This window comes from Heterocephalus glaber, unplaced genomic scaffold (genome assembly GCF_053883595.1).
Source record: "Heterocephalus glaber isolate CG9 unplaced genomic scaffold, H.glaber_assembly_v1.0 deba00001538, whole genome shotgun sequence".
In the NCBI taxonomy this organism is placed as follows: Eukaryota; Metazoa; Chordata; class Mammalia; order Rodentia; family Bathyergidae; genus Heterocephalus; species Heterocephalus glaber.
Window position 1 is genome coordinate 4,107,140 of NW_028258333.1, and position 19,929 is coordinate 4,127,068.

General features: G+C 41.8%; 1 protein-coding gene across 1 annotated transcript in view; it reads left to right on the forward strand.

Moving 5' to 3' along the window:
* Trio (trio Rho guanine nucleotide exchange factor) overlaps positions 1-19,929 on the forward strand; it is a 314,560-nt gene that overhangs the window by 112,863 nt on the left and 181,768 nt on the right. The window contains 5 exon segments of the mRNA XM_004845192.4: positions 3,864-3,978; positions 9,765-9,957; positions 12,744-13,256; positions 15,156-15,278; positions 18,948-19,139. Coding sequence (XP_004845249.2) covers positions 3,864-3,978; positions 9,765-9,957; positions 12,744-13,256; positions 15,156-15,278; positions 18,948-19,139 — 1,136 coding nt within the window.

Below are 19,929 nucleotides of genomic sequence, written 5' to 3' on the forward strand. Positions count from 1 at the left end.
CTGCTCTGTCCGCTCCTCTGTTTAGAGACCTCTGCTCACTTTCCTTTTACTTAGTTCACAGAGATAGACACACAAAGACAGGTGGATGGTTTAGATAGGCAGGTTTTATTTGTTTTTATTCTTTTATTAGGAAGTTATTACAGCATTTATTATTATGGCATTTTTATCCAATTATGATAAAAAACTACCTTTTAACGAATCAAAAAAATAAAACCAGCAGTTTTCCTAACTTAGCCATCTATCTTTAATCTTAAACTCTCTGCAAGTTGGATATCTCTGGTGGAGAGGAACATTTTGCAGATAGCACAGATTTAGTATAGAAAGGTTTAAATGTTGGTTACAGCGGAACTTGCACCAGCTGTGTGAGCAGAGTGAAGTTAGTAGCACCCCACACAGTCGCACTGTCTCCCAACTTAGGACCGGGGGTGCCAGCGGTAGCACAGGAGCTCATTGCTCATTGTCTCAGGCTCATTGTTATCTCATTTAGAAAAGGAAGAGGGAAAAAGGTGTAAATGAAAAACAAACTGATTGCTTGTGTTGTGAGTTTTTTAAAGTTCCAAAGAACAAAAGAATTCTCAAAAATAATTTTACCTCCGACCTGATTTTTTACTGATATAATTTGCGTATCATTAAATCTACCCTTTTAAATTTATGATTTTAAAGTACTTTTTAGATTCACAAGTCTTTGCAATCATCACCACAAATTCCAGATTTTTTTTTCTGGTGCTGGGGATCAAACCCAAGGCCTCATACTTGCTAGGCAAGGGCCCTATTGGTAAGTCACAGCCCCAGACTTGTCTAATTCCAGAATATTTTCATCACCTCCTAAAGAACCCCACACTCATTCCCTCTGCCTTCAGCCCAGGGAAGCACTAATCTACTTTCAACTTTGACCTCACTTTTTAACATATTAAGGAATATTTATAAAAGCTCTCCATGTAAATGACTTTTATGATCAAAACATAGACTAGCAAGGGCTTTTGTAAAAGCAGGCCAAAAGATAAGTGATTTTAAGACATACTTATTAGGTCAAAATCTCTAAAAAATCTAGTTAAGATTCCTTGGACTTAAATATTTTAATCGTTTGTCTTATCTCCAGGTATTCCAAAAATCCTGCCCTGAAGTAAGATAGCATCCTGCTTCCACCATTGAGCATGGATGAAACTAAGTTAAATGGCATGTCTAGCTTCATAACTGGGGTCAGAATAGCCCTCCCAAGTTCAGGAGTTAGCCATGTGATGTTATTAAGAGCTGAGGCCTCAGGAAGTGAATGGGACGAAGGCCCTGTTTATAGAGGCTTGGAGCTTGCCCTTCCACCATGTGAAGGCACAACATTCCTCTCTTCCCTGCAAAAGAGGCAGCGTAACCTGCCAGCACTTTGTTCTTGGGCTTCCTAGCTTCCAGAAGAATGAGAAAATAAATTTCTGTTCTGTGTAAATTACTCGGTCTGTGGAGTTCTGTAATAGACAGCAGAAGTGGAGTAAGAGAATTGGTAAAAGAAGTGCTCTGCAGTTTATCTTGAATGTCATTTATGTCCACGTAGTCCCCCCTTATCTGTGGTTTCAGTTACCTGTGGTCAACAGTGATTGGAATTACTAGTATGGTCTTGATTCTTTCGAGACAGATCACCTTCACAAAATATTCATTACAGTATATTGTTATAATTTCTGTTTTATTATTAAATTATTATTAATTCTTCATTTTCTCAGGCCTAATTTGCAAATTAAACCTTATTATAAGTATTTATGTATAGGAAGAAACTCTGTGTGTGTGTGTGTGTGTGTGTGTGTGTGTGTGTGTGTGTGTTTTGATACTGCCCATAGTTTCAGGTATCCAGTGGAGGTCTTGGAATGTATCCCTTTTGGATAAGGGAGCTGCCGTAATAGCATCTTAACATATAATGTTACTACTATTATGGTTCCTATGGTAGGTTTGGCCCTTAAAAGAACTTGCAAACACCAGAATTGAGAATACTTGTTTTTTTAAATAAGCTTTTTATCATGAAAGATTTTAATATCCAAAAGCAAAGCAAATAGTATAATAAATTTCCCATGGTTCAAAAGTCATGTTTTACCTATGTCTTATTCCTCCCCTCCCCTTGCTGTGGATAATTTTGAAGTAAATGCCAGATGTCCTGTCATTTTATTTATAAACATTTAATATATGTCTCTAAAAGTTCAGTTTTTAAAAACCCACAGTACCATAAACAGATCTAAAAATGGAACTATCACTGTTTAAAGTAAAGGACCAATCAGTGTTCAAGTTTCCCTGCTTATTGCTCAATGTCCATAAGATATACATTGCAGTTAATTGAGATATCTGACACATTTAACCTCTAAGTTCTTCTTTCTTGCTGATTTTGGCTTATCCCCTTACATTTATTAGGTGAGGAAGTTTGAGTGTTTTCCTGTAGATTTTCCTACATTCTAGATTTTGTTTAGTGCTCATTTATTCTCTCTTTTCATGCTTCCTGAAGACTAGGAGTTAAGTCTTGAGACCTGATTAGATTTAGCTTAGATTTTTGTAGGGAAAAAGACAGAAATAATTGGTAGGTAGTGTTGTTGGTTCTATGAGCGATTTTACTGGGAGAGTATGGTGGTCCTGTTTTTATTACGTTAACCATTCATTGATGACTCAGATCTCCTGGTACCTGTGATACAGTATTATTCCCACTGAATACCTGAACTATTGGGTTACAAATAATTTAAGGCTTTTAAAGATTGCATGACCGAACAGTGCACATGGATCATTTTAAGTATTCAATTCACAATCAGAATTAAGTTTTACTACTGTTTAGAATGTATGTGTGACTATCTAGGAAATTGTAAAATATTGCTAAAATATGTTGTAAAAATACCAGCATCATCTGCTATATATTGTTTTGATCTTTCTTACTAAAATGAAATAATCTTTTGTTGTTGTTTTCTGGCTCACTTTTTAATTTTACCTTGCTGATGATTTTTGGTGCATAGAAAATAATTAAAGATTTCCATATTGTGACTTGAAGTTTGAGATCCTCTGAAGAGAGATTATCAGAGTTTTAAAACTAAATGAGGCATCTGCTTGAGAAGGCTGAATTTTCTCTCTGTAGTTTCCTGATAATCTTGACAGAAGTAATAAAGTAAATGTGATAGTTTCGCCAAAAGTGTCTATGATACCAAACTGACTTCATTAAGATTGTGTACATGTTAATAAGAGACCTTCCTTGCCTGTCTGTCAAGTCAGATTTGTACTAGGATGTGAGGTATTTTTTCTTAATCCACTTCTGCCTTAAAAGTCTTGTATGCCCATCTCTCTTTTTGTATGAGTTGCTTTATGTAAAAGATTGGTAAAACTTGGGCCATTGGTGGTTAGATGCCACCAATCCCAGATTATGTAGAGTAGTCATCGGCATAAAGTTTGAAGAACCTCCTTTTTTCATTCAACCAGAATGTGTTCTGGTTGGTAGAAAAGAGACAGTTTAGAATGCAGAGAAGGGAAAGAAAAGGAGGTTGGGGGGCAAGAGAGAGCTTGTTGTCAAGTTGAATGAATCACGTGTGCATGAGAACATTTCTCTCTCCATACATTAAAGAAGGAATTTCTTCCAACACATTGGAAGAAGACAAGGCCATCTGTAGTAACTTCCATTTGCCCTTCAGAACTCAGGCCATTTCTTCTGATTCCTGTGAGGGGATGAAGTAGCCGCTCTGTGTCTCAGATGACACAAAGACCTGGGTTTTGCAGGATCCTTTCTGATTGTGTGGTGGATTTAGGTATTATTGTGATAAGTGCATGGGTGGTGATGTTGGACTTGGGATGGCATGTAGAGAGTCCTTTCTGATCTTGGTTTTTGTCTAAGTGTGTTTCCAATGTTTGCTTTTTAGGTGGTAGAGATAAGCGTGGGGGTCCCATTTTAACATTTCCAGCCCGCAGCAATCATGACAGAATACGACAAGAGGATCTCAGGAGACTCATTTCATATCTAGCCTGCATTCCTAGGTAAGTTCTGGTGGTTTGTGACCTATTACTTTTTTCTCAAACCTGGGAGATGTGGCACTCTGTGTACTCTTTAGAAAACAGCTGAATGGTAGCCCAAATACCCAGGAGTCAAAGAAGTATAAAATCAAGACCATGACCTTTCTCCTTATTTCTAAAATAGGACTATGGTTGTCTTGTGTAAAGCATTCTAGATGCAGGGACATGAAGCAAGCATTTTGTTTTGAAGAGCTATGTGTGTTGACTGTGAATTTGGGATACCCAGCGGGGATTTTTAGGATCCCAGGCGCCTGAGTGAGAAATGAGACAGTCACCATTGATAAGTCTAATGGCAAGGCACAGTAGGCTCAGTGGCCTGAAAGTGAGCCTTGTTTTTGACTATGTGTTTCTGCCTCATGATGAGCCTTTGTTCCATACCTCTTTGGTAAAGTGAGGAGGTATTTCCTGAGTCTATAATTTAGGATATGTAAAAGAAAACTCAATCATAGTAGGGGATAGTGGACTTGTAACTTTAAGCAACTTGTTATTCTGAGAAGGATATAAGATGGTCAATAACAATAAAATGGGTTTTTAAAAGTTGAAATAAATGTTGTAGATCCACCGCAGTGCGTGGTTTGGAACACCCTGTTTAAATTGAGGCCTAACAGGGACAACGGCTGTGCACTTTCGTATCAGATCCTTGCAGTGGCTGATGAAGGATTTGCCCTCCTGAGGATGTTCCTAGGTTTTCCCATGAAGATATCCTTCATGGGAAAACTGTCACTCTCTGAAACTAGCCTTCCTTATATATTTGGAAAATATTTCTCCTTTTCTCTTATTCTGGTACCTCTTTGGGCTGCTTAGCTGTTGAAATCATAGGTTTAGAAAAGGGTTTAGAAGTTTATTATTTGCTACCATTTATAAATAACAAAATGCTTTATAGATATAACTTACTGAGTTTTTCTTATGTGCTAGGTTCTGTACTGATGATGGAAAAAGAAATAGCAAAATACAACAACAACATAAAAAAACCCAACATACAAAAACTTTCTCTTGCCAACCAAACTCGTACTGCACTTGTCTCGTAGTTTAATTAAAAATTAAAGTTGTGCCTGGTGGTAATAGCTAAGTGGTACAACACATACTTAGCTTATGCTAGGTCTTGGGTTCCACCCCAGCTCCAAAGTGGAGTGAATGAATGATTGAAGTTGCAGTTGGTATTCATCTAGGGATTTTAAAATATTCACATAATTGAAATATTAAATTTAACTACCTGATAGCTGGTTTTGAACTTTATGTTGGAAGTAAATATAAAAATTAATTTTCCTTTCATTGATACCAAATGACCAGTTCTAGTGCAGTTTGGATCGTCTGAATGACCTACTTTAAAAAAACCCAAAACTTTATGGAACATTGTGAGCATCCATAGAAGTAGAGAGAATAGTGCAATGAACACTCATGTATATAATTTTCACCCGTAACTTTCAACATTTGTTAGATTTTGCCAATCTTGGTTTTCTCTTAATTTTCCCCTTGGGTTATTTTATAACAAACCCCAAGCATCATATGATTTCATTCATAAATACTTAGATACTTATGGTAACCCTCCACCTCCTGAACATTCACTTCATTGGCTTGATTTGCTTTTGCCTTTACCATCCCAAGTGGCAAGAAATGCCTTTTTTGGGCATTAAAAAGTAAATGAGAGAAGTTACATGAATTTATAAATGATGTATTTGTGAAGTAAAGTGGGAAGAGATTCATAGTGGCCCAGATACAGAGAAGCGGCAAGAGAGTCGGCATCCTGCAGTGTCCATGCCCCTGTAGAAGCTCAGCAGCGGGAGCTCATTTGCCTTCAGCTAGACAGTAGGGCTAAGAAAACATGTCACCAAATTAATGTGTACAGTCTGTAAGGCTGATCCTTTTTCTGTTGGAGTTTCATAGTGGCATGTACCCAGCTTTGCCTTTGTGTATCCGAGGCTCTGTGAGACTGCCACCGCTGCCCAGTACTCTGACATTCTTCAGAGTCAAAGGCGGACAGCCTCCATCATAAAGAAGTCTCCTGGCAGGGAGAGCACAAGCCTCAGAACTAGACTGGCCCAGGAAAGTTACTGGATCTATCAAATGTATAATTATCGGGGCTTGAGTAAAATTATTTTTATGCATCCAGCACAGTGCATCAGAAATAGTGTAATAATTTTCTGCTTTCGTATTTGCTTTTTTATTTTCCTTCAGTCATTTCTCTTTTGCCGTGCTTTCTAGAAGCAAATCACATTGCTTTATTCTGCATGCCTCCTTGACTGTGTCCCACAGTTGAACATAAATTTGACATAAGCAGCTAGGAATGGTTTGAGTGCTGGTACTAGGCTGGCTAACAGGCTGGACCCAGGGTGTCGGTCTGCAGTGGAACTTCCCATCAGTCATAGGAGGAGTGTGTGCAGCTGCAGTCCTTGCTGGTGTCGTCAAGAGTCCTGCACAGTGATGAAAGTAAGACTTCTAGGTGGTTATTGCTCTTGCTGTTTGCATTGTATTTATACTATTTATTTTCTAGAACATTTTGCCTTCTTTAGAGTGTTTTATAGTAAATAAGTTGATAAACCACTCTTGAGTCAGTTGTTGCTAATTAAATAATTTGATGATCATTACTTGATTCACTTGCAAACATTCCTATCTAGAGATGCATTCTTCTTCTAGGAACTAATGACCAAGTTTCTCTTTTTTAGAGATCTGTGTTATGAAAGGCTCTTAGTTTTATCTAAATTTTCTTTATTTTACATGTAATATATGGCTCCTAGGTAAAACTGCTAAAACAATTGATTAATAAGTCACATTTTCCCAAAAGCAGGGTCTGTCTTCAAGGTAGCACCAGGGCTTGGGGACCTGCTCCTGTTGGCTGCTATTTATGTTCATTCACTGCTCATCTGTTGCAGCTGGATTTGAGGATGTTTGTAAGTCACTGTTCCAACGATGACCACTTATAAGGTGACAGAAACAGAGTCATTGAAAGGCTGTGCACTCCCAGCCCAGTCATGTGCCATCTGCACTGCTTGGGATGCTACTGGGTGATAAAAGTTTGGTAGTGGAGGAAGGAGAATAGTTAATCTTCCTGTAAACTGTGCAAGCTCAGCGTACCTTTTAGCTTTGTTGTACTCTGGCCTGTTGCAGTTGAAACTGGAGCTATTCAGGATTCCTTTTAAGCCCCTTTGAAGTGGAGGGGCTTTGTAGTTTAGGTGCACCCTGCATAAGACTATGTTAGGAGAAAGACTGTCTGCAAGGGAATTTATCTTGGTGTGTGGTGAAGACTGACACTTAAGATGCAGTCTGCAGGCAGCATCTAATAAAACAAATAACACATAGTGCTCTGGTTTGCCAGTCATTAGTCCATGGCAGTAGAACCTGGATCTGCCACAGCAGGGCTGCGGGCTTCCTCTGAAAGCCCCCTCTTGTGCTCTGGCTGTGCTCACCTCAGCACCGCTGGGAACCCGGAGTTTCTACAAATGAAATCTTGTAGAATTGCCAACTATAAGAACTCACAGAGATGCTGGATGCTTAATTTCTGTGACTTGGAGGACTTTAGGAGTCTTCCTTTGCCTCTAGGTTTTATGAAGGAGGCCAGAGAACAAAGATGTTTTTGCTTATGAAGTTACCAGGATTACTCCTGGGTCCCGATCGATCAGAATGCCAGGTGATATCGAGAGTGTGAGGTGTGCTAGAGCTGGGGTTAGCTCAGCTGCAGTTCATGTTAAAGGACACGTGTGGGTTAGCAGGATACCACATCATTCTTAAGCACAGTAATGACGAACCTTTTAGAGACTGAGTGCCAGACTGCAACCCAAAACCCACTTACTTATTGCAAAGTGCCAACACTGCAATTAAACCTGAATACAGAGGTTTTAGTTTAGAAAAAACAACTCTATATTAACATCTTTGGTTTTAAAGGAAGAGACGTGTGCCATAGGTTCACCAGCACTGCCTTAGCGTCTTCAGCATTTGGGCTTTAAGTTCAGCTTCAGGATCACCTGTGTTCTCTTCTTGGCCTTCAACACTATGTTCCCTTGGTTGTCAGCCAGGTTCTGCTGCCGGGCTCTGCATCACAGGTACTTTTGGAATATTTATGTGACATGCCCTCTTACTGCTGTGATTGTCATATGTGGTTCCTAGTTACTCCAGTGATAGGAATCAAGATAAGAAAGAAAACAGGGCGGAAGGCGGGGTAGGAAGGGGAAACGGTAGGGGATAAAGCTGTATGAGACCATGAAATTGGTTTTAAATTTGACTTTGACTGTTTTTAAGCTTTTTAACATTAGTGATAGTAATTTGTTTGCTGAGTTTTCAGAAGAGACTGGTTTTTTTAAAAGGGGAATTACATGAGGCAGAAGAATGTCAGATGTCTTTCCATCATTGCAGCGCGTTTACATTAGGTGAGAACTTCACAGTCCATTGAGTGCTTATCAGGTCCTGGGTGTATTTCCAAGCCCTTGCCGGTGGTCATTGCCTGGTAATGTCTATACTGGCATCAGGAGTGAGTCATCACAGGTGCTAGGGACCACCTTGTAAGAGGAGGGTTACAGTGGTTCCTTAGCTGGGGACCGTTGGGAAGCCAGCTCCAAAGCTTCTATGTGTACCCTGGAAGTTACGATGTAGTGGGCCCATGTTAAAGGACACCTTGACTCTTGTTTGTTCTTTATTGTATTTAAATGCATTTCCCATGTATTTGGATTGAAATGTAATAAAACTAAAAACTAACTAGCTTGCTTTCTTCTCTCTCCCTTTCTCTCTCTCACCTTTTCTCCCTTCCTTTCGCTCTTTCTTTTTTCTTGGTACCAGGGATCGAACTTGGGTCCTTGCACTTGTGCAGCAGGCAGCGAAACCACTGAGCTAAATTCCCGGCCCTCTCTCTTTCTTTCTTGAGATGGGGTCTCACTGTATTGCCCAGGCTGATCTTGAACTCCTGGGCTCAAGTGTTCAGTCCCCTGAGTGCTAAGACCAGAAGCACATGTCATTGCACCCAGCTGAAGTTGGTTTTTTGTTTAACTTCCAAGAAACTGGAGGAGAAGAATAGTGATATGTGCCATGACACTGATTTGTACCAGGGGCCAGCATTTTTACCTGCCACTGCTTTTATACTCTCACTGAAGCCAGACTACTGTGAAATGAGGTTGATCCCTCAGAGCCTGGCAAAGGGTGCTGGTAATCCTAGGGATGGGTGGTTGATACTTGGAGAACTTTCAGGCTAGTTTAAGGATGGCGTATAGGGTAAAGGGAACAGAATGGGACATTGGAAAGCTCTCACCATTGCCAGCCACGCTGGGTGGGGTCCCTGAGAGCTTCTGGTTCTTGGAGCCCTGGGTAACTGCCAGCCCTGCCTGAGCTCCGTAGGCCATCATGAGTTTGTGTCTGTGGGCCTTCTCAGACTTGGCGGTAGTTACTTACTGGATGAGTATATGCAATCGCTGAAGGCCAGAGAGATGGACATGATGGCTGTTTTCCTCCTGAAGAAAAGACAGGATGCAGAACCATAAATAATAGAATTAAAAGCTAAAGGTTTTTAAAATTGAACCGTGCGACTCTGTCACTGATGCACATGTGGCCTGGCTCTGTTCTCTCATGGTGCCGGGGAGGGGTGAGGCCGAGCTGAGCTGCCCACGGAGGTGGTGGTTCTCTCTGTTCCTGAGGTCAGGGCTGGCTCAGCTTCTTCCTGAATGAGAATCAGGCAGGACGGAGGGAGCAGCGCCTGACACCCCAAGGGTGCTGAGCAGCCCCTCTAGCGAGAGCTGAGCCAAATCTTCAGCCTGTGTTCTTCTCCGCAGTGAGGAGGTGTGCAAGCGAGGCTTCACGGTGATTGTGGACATGCGCGGGTCCAAGTGGGACTCTATCAAGCCTCTCCTGAAGATTCTGCAGGAGTCTTTCCCCTGCTGCATCCACATCGCCCTAATCATCAAGCCAGACAACTTCTGGCAGAAACAGAGGACGAATTTTGGCAGCTCGAAGTTTGAATTTGAGGTAACTTTCCATGGTTAGCCAGACCTGCAATGCCTACAGGTGTGGTTTATTAAAAGCTAATTTACAGCTGGGCGTGGCAGCGCACACCTGTGATCCCAGTGCTCTGGGAGGCTGAGGCCAGAAGATTGCAGATTCGAGCCCAGCTTGGGCAATTTAGCAAGACCCTGTCTCACAATTAAAATTGCTGCGAATGGAGCTCAGTGCAGAGGCCCTGAGTCCAGTACCAGTGCCAGCGAACACACATGCACCCAAAAAGACTTTTGCTCATCATTTTAGTCTGATAACAGAGTTTTTAAGACCATGTATTGAATAGGAACTGCGTGACACACATACCATGTGTAGAATTAGTTACTGGGAAAAACAGCAAAGTTGAGTTCATTATCCCAGTGGACCCTTGACCCAGGTGGCCCAGGTTCACTGTTCTTGGGCTTGGGAATCGGACTGCTGAAGGGCCTGCATTTCTCTGGGGAGGAGGAGCCTGCTCCTGGCACGTCCCTGAGCAGCTCTGCCACTGGCCACAGGGGCTTTGCCCGGCTGCAGATCGTCGTCATTGTCTCAGGCTGAGAGATCAGGGACAGGGAGCAGTCCCCAGGCCCACATTTCCTGAGGGGAACCATGGGGCCTGAGTTCACCTGTCATCGACATGGCAGAGAATGGCCTGTCACTTAGTTTGCGTGTTAGTCTGTCCTTTAGGGAAGAGTGTGCAGTCTTGGACTCATGTAGCACAGTAGACTGCAGTCTTTCAGATATTTATAAAACGTGAACCTCAGTTTGCTAACTATTTTCTGTTTCATTATGAACCACCTCTCCTTAAGCTACCATGGTTTTGACAAGGCTTTTGATGCGGTCAGTTTAAAGAGATAATTGTTCCTGACAGCTTGAATTCTGTAATAAAAATGGAATGTCTTCTAATAATAAATTGTAATTATTTTTATTTGACTAGCTTTCTCCTTCCAGGAACTCTGCCCAGACATTATTTCAATGTATATATTCATTAAATTAAGGAAAATAATATTAAACACACCAAAAAGTATTCATTCTTTAGGCCATATGCTAAGTGTTTTATCATGTGTATCTGAATTTTGAACTATCTTTCCATCATACTGATTTTCCTATCTAGGATCTGAATTTGGTTTTAATTTAAATTTGAAACCATACTAAAAAGGTTTAGGTGAAAGATAAAGTAAGCCTTTATCTTCACACAAAATAAATAGTGATTTTGGAAGATATTTCATTGGGCATTATTTTCTCAATGCAGAATTTAAAGTGTATCGTATTTAATTATACATGTTGAAAGCAAAGTCTTTGTAAATAGAGAGAGGTGGAGGGGTTGAAGGGAGGGCAGGGGAAGGGGGAAAAATAAGAACCAAGAGAGATTATGTAAAGGTGGAAATCTCTAATGATGAATATCAGTATATTGTACACCTAAAATGTACCAATAAAAGGAAAAAAAGAAAGTAAAAAAATAGTTTGACAATAATATGCACGCAAATATTTGCTAGCTTCTCCCTTGGGGCTCTTAAAGGCACCTGTCCTAGTTTTCCTGTGGACCTGGCTGTCTCCACATGGGCACCAGCCTCACTCTGTGAGTGGCTGCCTCCGTGGAGGTCACTGGAGGTCCAGGAATGAGGCTTTCTTGCTGCTGCTGCTTCCTCTTCCTCCCCTCCCCCTCCTCCCCCTCTTCTTCCTCTTCCTCTTCCTCCTCCTCTTCTCCCTCTTCTTCCCATTCCTCTTCCTCTTCTTCCCCTTCTTCTTCATTTCTTGTTGTTTTTTGTGGCAGCCAGCATGGATGTGCCTCTCCTGCCTAGAGCTGGAATTCACAGAGATGGGGTTAAACCAGTCCTCTGTTTATCTTTTGGTTCTAGGCCACACCCCTTTTCCTTTAATTACCCTTACCCAATGTTTTCCTCCAGGCATAATACTAGTACTAATCTGCCTCTCATTCTGACGGAGTGAGTTAGCTAACCTTTGTAGTTTAGACTGTAATTGACTGAAGTTTTGCTGTTAAATTGGAAGAAGTTAGGACAGATTATATACAGTACACAATTGCTCAGGCTCACAGCAGATTCCTACAAAGTATGAGACTTTCTGTTTGTCTGCAGCTCTGTGGAAAGAGCCTCCATGAACTTTCTTGTTAACCCTGAGATATTTTCTAAATTTTGAAAATGTCATTTGTATCCTATTATCTATTACTTGTTATGAAGAGGGACAAGATGAATGATAAAGGTGATCTAGTTGAAGTAGCATTTATCATTTAGTAAGCAGCCCACAAGGGCCCACAAAGGAGTAATCATGAAAGTTTTTGAAGCCCATGATTAAGACAACAGTATGGTATCATATTTGTACTTTCCTACTGGTAATGAGGTGACAGGTGGAGTGCAAGAGAAAGAATGGGTAGAAGAATGCATCGGTGAAAGGGAAATATCTGAACTGTTTGCTTGGTCCTTACAGTTTCACATGTTTCCTGGTTTAATGTGCCCAGATAGCGGATTAATCTTTACATATCTTAGAAAGTAATCTAACTGCCTTTGGTCTTGTGAAATACACAAGTCTGTAATTCTGGGTATTCCAGATAACATACATGTTTTACTCTAGTGGAATAATCTTTCATTGTACCAATAATGTTTCTTTCATCCATATTTGTTTTTATGGGGCCAGAACAAAGTATGTTGTATTTTCTGTAAGTAGATCACTTTAACTTTGAAAATCTGTGACTGCAAATTGCATTATGTTGAGACCATATAAAATTGGTTCATCTTCTCATACATGATTTTTTTTCCCTTAAGACAAATATGGTCTCTTTAGAAGGCCTTACCAAAGTAGTTGATGCTTCTCAGCTAACTCCCGAGTTCGATGGCTGCCTGGAATACAACCATGAAGAATGGATTGAAATCAGAGTTGCTTTTGAAGACTACATTAGCAATGCGACTCACATGTTGTCCCGGCTAGAGGAACTTCAAGACATCCTGGCTAAGAAGGAGTTGCCTCAGGACCTAGAGGGGGCTCGGAACATGATTGAGGAGCACTCCCAGCTCAAGAAGAAGGTGATCAAGGCCCCCATAGAGGACTTGGATTTGGAGGGACAGAAGCTGCTTCAGAGGATTCAGAGCAGCGATAGCTTTCCCAAAAAGAATTCGGGATCAGGCAATGCAGATCTTCAGAACCTCTTGCCCAAGGTATCCACCATGCTGGACAGGTTGCACTCGACCCGGCAGCACCTGCACCAGATGTGGCACGTGAGGAAACTGAAGCTGGATCAGTGCTTCCAGCTGCGGCTGTTTGAGCAGGATGCTGAGAAGGTAACGGGCAGGCATGCCAAGCAGGATGCAGAGGGCAGCTGCAGGCCAGTGGGTCTGGGCAGCCAGGGCTGCTGTGGTCAGGGGAAGGGGAAGAGGAAGCGAGGGGGAGAGTGGTAGGCTGTGCTCACTGCATGCAGTGTAGACCAGGGGTCATTCAGAATCCACACAGACTGAATTTCTCATTTTACTCGCTGTACAGTATAGTGATGTTTTACAAATTTTGAGTTAGAATGATTGATGCTTTGATGTAGAGTGCCTGTAAGACAGACACGAGTATTTTCAGTTAAAAAAGTAATAATTTCATAGGATTGTGCTATTGAAAGCAGTAACCATATATGCATTTTGGTAATAGCTACTCTTCCTGTCACACAAAACCAGTGACAATTCAGAGCTATATTTGAGTGTGTTTTTAAAATAAAAGGTGAGGGCAGGGGATTTAGCTCAGTGGTTCCACTGCCTGCCTCGAAAGTACAAGGTCCTGAGTTCGATCCCCAGTACCAAAAAATAAAATAAAATGAAATAAAAGGTGAGTGATACATTAAAAATAAGTTTCTAGGGCTGGGGATTTAGCTCAGTGGTGCCACCGCCTGCTTCACAAGCGCAAGGACCAGAGTTCAATCCCTGGTACCAAAAAAAAAAAAAAAAGTTTCTGGGTAATACAGGCACTAATTATTTGTGGTCTTATGTTTTATTCTTTTGCACTACATAAAAAAATGAATTCTTATCAATTACTGGCTAATGCATTCCTACCAGTGTGTACTGTAAGCCATGAATATGGGTGAATTAATGATTCTTGAGTTCAGGACATTTTTTAAAACATGAACACATTTTTTTAATGTAAAAACTTGGAGAAATCATTGATATGAAGGAGGTTTCTGTGGTTTTTTTTTTTTTTTTTTTGTACCCGGGATCGAACTCGGGTCCTTGTGCTTGCGCAGCAGGCGGTGAAACCACTGAGCTAAATTCCCAGCCCCTTGAAGGAGGTTTTGAGAGGTAAAAATCCAGTGTTTTCTGTTAGGTTTTTAACATATGTGTCACTGTACTTTGGTTTTAACCAGTACCTTGTCAAAGACTAGAAACTTGGCCTGGGGACTTAGCTCAGTGGTGCCACCACCTGCCCCACAAGCGCAAGGACCCGAGTTCGATCCCCAATACCAAAAACAACCACTAGAAACTCTTCCTCTAATTACTAGAAAAACCAATTAATACTTCTGGTATGCGAGGTTGAAGACACTGCAGCAAAACCAGTTGACAGTTATTTCTATATTTTTGTTTCTAGAATTTTTCCCTGGGAACCTTTTTTACACTTTATTTTTTTTGGTGATGCTGGGGATCAAACTCAGGGCCCTGTGCATGTTAGGCTGATAGTCAGCACTGAGCTGCAGCCCCAGCCCTCTGTAAAAACCATAATTGATAGCCTTGTCCGAGTAGCTGGTTTAAACCATGAGGAAGGCCATCATGAAAATGTCCCCGTGTTAATTTGGTTGTTTGCAAGTGCTCAGGTTTCCGTACGCCTCTTGCACTAGAGACCGTAATCTTTTGGTCCTGGTGTTGCTGTCAGTGGTCTGTGGCAGAGCCAAGCCCATCCAGAGATCTGTAAGTCCCTGGTTCCACTTCCAAGTCTTCAGTTGAAGAGCAGTGTGGCAAATGGAGCAGTTTGGGTGGCAGAGTCAGAAGACAAGAGTTTTAGTTAGCCTGGGGGATGTCTGAATACCTCTTACCTGTTTTTTAACGCCTCGTCATGAGGTAAGCTTTCTTACAGACCCTGGAAGTTCATTTGCTGACTCGTGTGTCTAGACGCCTGACGGGAGGAGTCAGAGGAGGGCAGTTGCCCTTCTTGGTATGGCCCATCAGGCCTCTTTTTGCATTGATTCCAGGTTGTCTTTTTCCTTCCTGTAGATGTTTGACTGGATCACACACAACAAAGGCCTGTTTCTAAATAGCTACACGGAGATTGGGACCAGCCACCCCCATGCCATGGAGCTTCAGACACAGCACAATCACTTTGCTATGAACTGTATGGTAAGCTATCGGCAGAGCAGGCCAGTCCTGGCATGCAAAAGCATTTTACCAAACAGGAGGTATTCAGCAGCTCCTGTCCCAGCACCTGCCACAGGCAACTCCAGCCTTCGAAGAGACCATTCTGATTGTAGCAGGCAACCTTCAAATAGGATTCTCCAGGGTTAGAGTCTGAGTGTCTCCTTTGAAGTTTAGACAAACAAAAAACCAGTGAGATTTGAACGAGTTACTTGGCTCGTAGAGCACAGAGGCAGGAAAACTGCAGCAGAATGGAGCATGGGCCAGCCTGTGGCTTCCCTCAAGGTGCACTTCAGTTCTCCTGACCCTGGCTGCCTTCACTGAGTCTGCACCCTGGCTTTCTCTGAGGTTGATGCATTTGGGGCTCAGTGCTGCTGTCCTGATTGCCCGAGTCCCACAGAGCAGGTATAGAGGGGCTGCTGCAGGGCCATGTCCCACACAACAGGCAGTGAATTCTTAATAGCACTTGATTTCCATTGTTATGGTTACTGTAACTCACATAAACTCAAACTCAGTGTTGTTCTATGTCTATAGGATATGTACTCTCTTCTGCAGGAAGTTCTTTAGAAATTTCCTCTTCAGGGACAGGGAGTTTGGATTTGAACTTGAAGCCAGCCCTGTGAGAATTAACCACTATTAAATCTGGCAACATTTGTTGCAGAATATTAAAGCAATATGAAGATAGGGTCTTGGTTTAAATTAAATCAGTAATATGCCATTCAATTAAAGTTTGTTCAACCGTGCAGTTTAGGTAGTTTCAAAGATAAGACTTAGCAATATTAATTTTTGTAATAAAATATCATACAGAAGTTTTAGACTTCTAGAGTTTTGGGAAAGAGAAATTTCTTTTTTTCTCTCTCTTTTTTTTTTCTTTTGTCTTGGTACTGGGGAATGAACTTAGGATCTTGCACTTGTGAGGCAGGCATGGCACCACTGAGCTAAATCCTCAGCTGAGAAATTTCTATTTAAATGACCAAACCTGAGCATAGATACAGATAAAAGACAGCTGAAATGTTACCCTTTGAGGGGTAGCTTCTTAAAAGAATTTCTTTCCCCCAAAATTATTACCTACTTTTCAGAATCTTATGAAACTTCAAGTAATATCGAAAGGCATATTTAACTCCTATATCATATACTTTAAAAACTAGAAATATTAAAATATATTCTAGAAATGATCAGAAAATACCCCCACCTAGCATCATTAGTGACACATTTAGGAATCACAAGAATAAGAAGCTTAACGTGGAAGACAGGCAAGAAGTTGTGGATGTGAACATTTTAAATTCTGACTCTTAGTACTCGCTTCGGCAGAACATGTATTAAGTTCTCACTCTTCTTTGTACCCTGTGGCCTTGGGCAGACTGTTTGACCTCTTTGAGCCTCGGGTGCCTAATCTGGAAAGTGATGTGCTTGCTTTGGCAGCACATATACTAATCTGTAAAGTGGTGGCACTACCTACTCGACATGGTGTTGCATCATTTACTCTGTACATGTAAAACTCTTAAGTGTAGTGTATGACATGTAGTAAGCAATTGACAAATGATGATCATTACCTGTGATGTTATCAAGATAATTAAAAGCACAATTAAAGCAAGTAAGGAACACCAAGTGTGGATGGTATCTATTGTTTTTGTTCCCCAAGATTTAAGTATGTTTTCTTTTAATTATTTTCTGTAACATTCCTTTATTACTTTCCTAATTATAAAATTTTAATTAGACTGTGGTAGCTCTGAACTATATATGGTGACAACTGCTTGGGCTAGCTTTTCGGACTTGTTCTCTCCTGGTTCTAAACACCTCCATGACATTTATTCATGCAGAATAAGACGTATTAATCTTTAACCCTATCTGCTGCTATCTATAGCATTTTGAATAATTTTTGACAAAATAAAGCTATTAAGTACCAGTATGGAAAGTTTAAAGAAATCATTTTATAAGGGATACCAACAATTATGCTCATTTTGTTATAACATATTTACAAAGCTTTGATAGTAAGAATCTAGGTATAGGTGCTTCTAATGTAGGGAACTACACATTTCCATATCTATATAGGCTGTTTAGTACCTCTTTCTGTGTGATGAGGAAAAGGAAGAAGTATAATACACCAAATGGTACAGTGTACTTGGGATGTAAACGTAATGCAGGAAAATATAAGAGAATCTAAAGATGAATGGGTTTCATCAGTGCTTCCCTCCGTAGAGCCACCTAAGCAGACAGCTCTCCTCCAGATCCTCACTGAGGGTGCCTCATGCTCCTCTAATAGTCTATGTAGGTGGCCTTTTATTCTTTAAGGATTCAGAGAAGCAAGACTAGTAGAGGGAATCACTAGTCACTTTAAGAAGAGGGAGGGAGAGGGAAAGAATGCACAGGAAAAGTGGACACATTGTTATGAACTTAAAGGATGCTCATTAGAACGTTAACACTGTCACACTGTGACCAGTGAGGTTCGGCCCTGCTGACCTTGGCTTTGACTGTCACGGCCCCACAGAGTATTCCCTCTCCCTGCTTCTCAGGACGTGTGCTCGGTTGATGATTGTAGCCCCGAGAAAAGAGCTCAGCCAGAGACCTGTGCTTTCTCCAGGATGGGGCGACTAAGTTCTGGTTTGGGTCAGATATAAGAAGGATGAACAGAAAAGATCCAAGAAAGGATGGACTTGTGACTCCTCAGGCCCCACGTGGGTGGGCTGCAGACACTTGTGGGACAAGGGAGGTAGCTGGGGCCCAGCTCTGAGGCTGGGGGAGAAGGGAGGGAGGGAGGGGGACGGGGCGCTAGGGCAGCCTGGGCGGTCAGATAGGGCCAAGAGGAGGAGGTGCCAACAAGGCAGCCGCCTTTTGGGGATCCACAGAGAGGAACAGTGTGGTGAGTGTTACAAAACCAGTAAATATGTGACAAAGAGCAGCGTGGGACTTGTTCAAGCTGTGTTCTTACCCCAACTCCCCAACCTTGGGTCCTGAGTCTAGAGTGTTGAAAGAGAACTGTCATGGCGAGAACATGTTTTGCAAAAGAGTGGGGTTTTTTGTTTGCTTGTTCTTTAAGCCCTCTATTCTTATTTTTTCACTAATCTGGTAAGCTTCAAGATACAAATTTCATCGGAATAGAAAAGCTTTATTTAAAATTTGAACACAGCATTGTTATGATTTCACCTCAATTCATATTCCTTTGAGAAGTCATAGATTTTCTGTTGGCATCAAAAAAATGACTGGGGCTTATGTAGAAAGGAGAGTTTGTTAGCCTTTGGTTGCTAAGTACATACTGTTTTAGTTTCTGGGTTCTAGTTTAAAAACTGAAACCTCGGGTTCCTTCATTTCTGCGTGACTGCTTGTCAGTAGGCTTGCCATCTGGCTCCTTGTCAGTCTTTGAAGCCAAGAAGTGAGTAATAGTGTATTTGTGTGCACCCATTTGTATATTCAATGGCTGTGTGCTTACAGCTAGTTGATTTATAATTTTACAGTTTTAAAAATATAAACTGGAAACAAAACTTAGGGTTTATGGAAATCCAGAGAGCAGCTATATCTGTTGTATACCAGGTGATTCTTCTTTTAAAAATAGGGAAACTGTCAGCAGGTTGCTTTAGAAAGTGCTACCTGGGTTTCTTCGAAAGGAGCCTCCCATTTGCCTTCTGCTAACGAGCCTGCTGCTTCTGTCTTTTGCAGAACGTGTATGTAAATATAAACCGCATCATGTCAGTGGCCAATCGCTTGGTTGAATCTGGCCACTATGCCTCTCAGCAGATTAAACAGATTGCAAATCAGCTGGAGCAAGAATGGAAGGCATTCGCAGCAGCCCTGGATGAGCGCAGCACCTTGCTGGACATGTCCTCCATTTTCCACCAGAAAGCCGAAAAGGTCAGTGCCTGGACTCCCAGGCCACCAAGTGGTAGTCAGAATAGTTCTTTCCCCAGTAAAAAGTTAGATTTGTAGTTTTTCAATTAGAAATGCTCATCCTGTGTACTAAGCGGTAATTCTGCTCATTTTCACTCCTCTCCCTCTCCTACTCGTCCTCTCTTCTTCTGCCTCATCAGTGCCTGTCCTTCGCTCATACCCCAGGCACGTGCCCAGGTGCAGGCACTTGCTGCCTGGGTGGGCCGTGCTCTTCTGTGCTCTCGAGAGGTGCGCCCCAGCTCCGAGTGCCAGCTCCTCTGTGGTACTGTCCATTGGAAGCAGGGATGGCAGCGATGTTTGTTTTTCACAGCACCAGGAGAACATTCTTTCCAGAAGGCTCTTCTGCCCCAGCACATTTCCCCCCGGGTTTGGGGTACATGTCCATGCTGTGCTGCAGAGCCAGGGAAGCAGCACATCCAGTTTTTGGCCTCTTTGTCCTGGGAGGCTCCCCCAGCAAGGCTAAGGTTGAACATGGCTTTAGGTTAGGCAGTTTACAGTGCCTTGCACAACAGTTAAATTATACAGATTGGAGTCTGACTTCACATTGGCTTCGTTTGCTGTTATTTCAGAGTACCTTGTGTGAGAGGTGACACATAATGCACTCTGTAACACTCACCTCATACCTCTGCTCAAGCAAACCTGCCTAAGCAGACATGTTGTGAGGGCAGCCACAGGAGTGGGGCTGCTCACAACTCACACTTCTTTGGAGGGAGTGTACTGCACAGGAAACAGCTTCTCAAGATGTGAGGAAAGG